The sequence below is a fragment of the Capricornis sumatraensis genome, chromosome 2, assembly GCF_032405125.1.
Source record: "Capricornis sumatraensis isolate serow.1 chromosome 2, serow.2, whole genome shotgun sequence".
Taxonomy (NCBI): domain Eukaryota; kingdom Metazoa; phylum Chordata; class Mammalia; order Artiodactyla; family Bovidae; genus Capricornis; species Capricornis sumatraensis.
The window spans coordinates 75193028-75198019 of NC_091070.1; the positions used below are offsets into that span (position 1 = coordinate 75193028).

The 4992-nt window shown below is 35.5% G+C and overlaps 1 protein-coding gene across 1 annotated transcript; it reads left to right on the forward strand.

Moving 5' to 3' along the window:
• The first annotated feature begins 2233 nt into the window (after window positions 1-2233).
• LOC138096706 (olfactory receptor 11H6-like) lies at window positions 2234-4379 on the forward strand. Its single transcript, XM_068992989.1, has 2 exons — window positions 2234-2265; window positions 3437-4379. Exons 1-2 carry the CDS (start codon window positions 2234-2236, stop codon window positions 4377-4379), a joined length of 975 nt encoding a protein of 324 aa, XP_068849090.1.
• Window positions 4380-4992: the final 613 nt, after the last annotated feature.

Sequence of the window (4992 nt, forward strand, 5' to 3'; positions counted from 1 at the left end):
TTGGAAGGAAAGTTATGAGCAACCTAGACAACATATTAAAAAGCAGAGACATTACTTTGCCAACAAAGGTCTGTCTACTCAAGGCTGTGGTTTTTCCAGTGGTCACGTATGGAGATAGTTGAACTTTAAAGAAAGCTGAGTCCTGAAGAATTGATGCTTTTGAACTGTGGTGTTGGAGAAGACTCTTGAGAGTCCCTTGGACTGCAAGGAGATCCAACCAGTCCATCCTAAAGGAGATCAGTCCTGGGTGTTCATTGTAAGGACTGATGTTGAAGCTGAAACTCCAATATTTTGGCCACCTGATGCAAAGAGCTGACTCATTTGTAAAGACCCTGATGCTGGGAAAGATTGAGAGCAGAAAGGGATGACAGAGGATGAGATGGTTGGATGGTATCACCGACTCGATGGACATGGGTTTGGGTGGACAACGGGAGTTGGTGATGGATAGGGAGGCCTGGTGTGCTGCGGTTCATGGAGTTGCAAAGAGTCAGATATAACTGAGCGACTGAACTGAACTGAGCTGAATTACTTTACAATATTATAGTGGTTTTTGCCACACATTGACATGAATCAGCTATGGGTGTACTTTATTGCACAAGAAAAAGAGCCATGGTGCATTGCATAAAGGTTCTTAAAGGTTTTCTTTAAAAGTGCCATATGAAAATTTGTCTTATTGGGCAAACCAAGTCATACTGCCTAGTCTAACATTTGTGAAACATAGAAATATTATCCTCTAGTAAAAAAAGGAAAATGAATCACTTAGAGCAATAACTCTGTCATATGATCATTTTGTTTTGTCCTTGATTTTAATTGTAATGTTTTCGTGTTTTACTACTAAAGTATGCTTTTGCCAATTATTTCTGATGAGGTGTTTTTTTTTTTTTACCAAGTTAAATCATTTATTTCTATTTCTGGTTTACTTTATTAAAAATGGGTTTCAATTTTATCTATTTTTGCTTCTGCATCTATCAAGACATTCTCATGTTACTTTTATTAATTAAAAAGTATGTTATATTTATATATTATATTCACATATGATACAATAATGGAGAGCTCTTAAGGTATACATCTTACTTGATAATATTCTATTATTTGGATATTTTTCTCTAGAATGTGGCTTAATATAATCTTTGTAACTCTGGTTATCACACCTAAGGGCTCAACAATTAGGTAGTCATTGTGTAAAATCGCATATATCCATATAATAATACTAATATTTTAGTACAGAATCATTCAAACATGTTATTAAAGTGGATAACTGCATGGTAAATTTTTATAAATTACGTTTTATTTTAAAATATCATATTCATAGCTAAAGAATGTGTCTCTCAACATGGTTGTAGTGGTGAGCTTGGGTTAGGGTATCAAAGATAGAATTAACACATGGAAAGGGGTCTTTAATATGGTTAAATACACAGACTCCTAATCGCTATGCTAACCTTTATTCCAGAGACTTTTCTTCAAATGTAAAATCAAGTCTCATTGCCAGTCACAACTTTCTTCTAATCACTAGAGATAAATTTACTTTCCATCATAGCTAAAACAGCAAACTTTCCTTGCCAGTTTTTTTGTTTCCATTCCTCCTCATTATTACAAAAGAGAAATCTTCAAATTAGAATAAAAACTGTGTAAGAATCTGAAACTTAATCCAGCACGCTGAATAAAAACCAAAATAGGAAACCAGGTTCAACAGAACTACTGTGGTATGAATTCCCTCTCTAGAGGGCCAATTTCCAAGGATGGCCTCTACAGAACATAAAAGGGAACAATATTTAAATTCTTCATTTGATTCTGTCTAGACCATGATTTTTTTTTTTTTGGCACTGTCACTTTGCCTTTACAGTTTATATAAAAAGGGAGAACTACAGAGGGCAAACCTGAAGAGTACCCATGACTGACTTCTTAATCCCATAATGTTCCTAAAAGCCTATTCAGTAATTCATATGAATTCCCACAATAATTCATGGAACACTACTATATCTGGTTTTTCTGAGATATGAGAAAACTGTTGTATTTGGTCTTTCTGTATACTCAGATGTGGAAAATGGCATTCAACTATACAGAATTCTATGATATTCAGCTTGTATCTTCAGGTAAGGTAAAGCTCACATGTGTCTGAGCTCTCCTTATTTCTTTCTTCTACCCTTTCTTGTTTGATAACTTAATATGTGAATTATAAAAGTACTATTTCTCCAGAATCATAGCTGAGATTTTATATAAGAGCTTATAAAAAATGTTACTTCAAACATTTGCTAAAACTCTTAAAGGATCTTGCCAGGTGCTCCTTTTTATCCTCACTCTATATAAGGGTGTTCTGATCCAAAATCAGGGAAAATTCCAGAAAATGAATGGATACACCTTCTTTCAGAAAAGTCTATCCCCTGTACTTTCTGTTACTTTTAACGAGTAGCAGGCAAGGAATTTTATTTGTAGTTGAGATTGCAAAATTTAGGACATTCTTTGTGAGCATAAGTAAACATGACAGAGTTTAGTAATTGATACTTAACTTTAACATGTATTTTCGAGAGTGTGTTTTTACTGAAGGGAGGAATTGAAATGTGAACTCTTGTAAATTTTCATTTTAATATTGACTTATAATCTATTCTTAAAAAGATATAGGACTATTTCTCATAGCCTAACTCAAAAACATTTAAAGTTGTATAAAGGATTTAGATCTATTGATATGTCCTTAATTCAACTCGACACATTTCTCACAAATAGAACAAAGAATATTGAATAGCATTATATTTAATGTCTTTGTATGTCACAAACACTGAGTTAACTTGGCTGTGTTTTTGTTTGTTTTTTTTTGGGGGGGGGAATCTGTGTTTTTTTCAGTATTATTTAAAATGGTAAGTGCTTATACATATTTACTTATTGTCAACACTTTGTTAGCTGTAGGAAATTAGGAAAGTTCTTTGCTCACTTTGTTTTTATTATATCCAGAATAGGAATATGAATACTTGAAAATCATGGTAACATCTCTGTATATGATAGGTAGCTCAGCTGGTAAAGAATCTGCCCGCAATGCGAGAGACCCCGGATCAATTCCTGGGTCAGGAGGATCCACTGGAGAAGGGATAGGCTTCCTACTCCAGTATTCTTGAGCTTCCCTGGTGATTCAGACAGTAAAGAATCTGCCTGCAATGCGGGAGATCTGTGTCCAGTCCCTGGGTTGGGAAGCTCTCCTGGAGGAGGGCATGGCAACCCACTCCAGTATTCTAGACTGGAGAATCCCATGGACCGATGAGCCTGGTGGGCTACAGTCCATGGGGTACCAAAGAGTTGGATGCAACTAAGTACAGCACAAAGTAATGTGGCTCAAAGCAAGTCATCTGCCCTAATGAGTAATGTTTTGTAAGACCAATTCTAATATGGAAATCTGTCATTCTTTTGCAGCTTTGAAAACAAATAAGTATATTCATGTGGAGAATTGCTCTAGCTCTGTGAGTAAATTCATTCTTTTAGGCTTCCCTTATACTTGGGAAATTCGGATCCTCTGTTTCTCAGTTTTTTCTGGGACATATATTCTGACACTCATTGGAAATCTGTGCATTATTTGTGCTGTGAGGTGCGACCATCAACTGCAAACTCCAATGTACATCCTGCTGGCCAATTTTTCCTTCCTGGAGATCTGGTTTATCACCTCCACTGTCCCTAATATGCTAGCCAACTTTCTTTCTGAGACCAACACCATCTCCTTCTCTGGCTGCTTTCTGCAGTTCTACTTCTTCTTCTCTATGGGCACCACTGAGACCTTCTTCTTGTCTGCTATGGCCTTTGACAGGTACCTTGCCATCTGCAGGCCCCTTCACTACCCCACTGTCATGCCAGTGCAACGCTGCATCAGAATGGGAGCCTGTTGCTGGGTGTGCGGCTTCTTGTACTTCCTCTTGCCTATATATCTAATCTCTCAACTCCCCTTTTGTTGTCTCAATAAAATTGATCACTTCCTATGTGACCCAGGACCCCTTATAAAGCTGTCTTGTGTGCCAGCTCCTGTTATTGAGATCATCTGTGCCATCTACAATTCAGTCCTCATTTTCTCCACCTTACTCTTCATTACCAGCTCCTACACCCTGGTGATCAGAGCTGTGTTTAGGGTTCCCTCAGCAGAAGGCCGGCATAAGGCTTTCTCTACATGTGGCTCCCATCTGTCTGTAGTGTCTCTGTTCTATGGCTCTATTATGGTCGTATATGTGAGCCCAACAGCAGGCAATCCAGCCGGGATTCAGAAATATGTGACTTTGTTTTATTCTGTGCTAACTCCACTGTTCAACCCCTTGATCTATAGTCTCCGGAATAAAGAGATGAAAGAGGCTCTGAGAAAATTATTTAAGACTTTGAGATTTAGGCAGAGGCCTGGCAGAAATCTCTGAAGAACTTGTGTGTGCAACTGAAATAATATATATGAACTAAATGATTGAAAGATTAGCATTCAATTGTATTAACCACATTAGACAAATATATTTGAGGGAGGGAGAAGAACATAGTCAAATGTAATTAAATGTTTATTAAATTAACTGTGGCCATCTGTCCATTTTTTTTGTTGTTTGAGAAAATGTACATTAATAGTAAATTTTTTTCATATTCAAATAAAAATAATCAAAGAAAAAATAATCAGTCTTCTTCCTGGCATTCAGAATTAATACTAAAATTTTGATGTTACCATATCAGTTACACATGTATACACAATAATCAAATATTTATTACTAATATTTCTCTAGCAAGTCAAAAGTCATGCTAAGTTTACAAAACAACATTTAAATTTTAATGTCCATGTCAATATTAAAGACATGACAAAATTAATTAACTTCTTTATAAAAATTCATTTATCATAATTGTACTTCCACTTTCTTACCAAGATTTAGTTTAAATACTCAAAATTTGGATCCAGATGGTTGCCATTATTTCTCCATATGTTTAATTTAATAATTATTTTTATTTTTTTTTAATTTTATTTTTTTTAAATTTTAAAATCTTTAATTCTTA

Excerpts from the sequence above, each read along its gene's own strand:
- LOC138096706 (XM_068992989.1), top strand. The coding sequence starts at position 2,234 with ATGTTACTTCAAACATTTGCTAAAACTCTTAA. Across the intron at positions 2,266-3,436 it reads ACATTTGCTAAAACTCTTAA|CTCTAGCTCTGTGAGTAAAT; the intron begins AGGATCTTGCCA and ends TGTGGAGAATTG.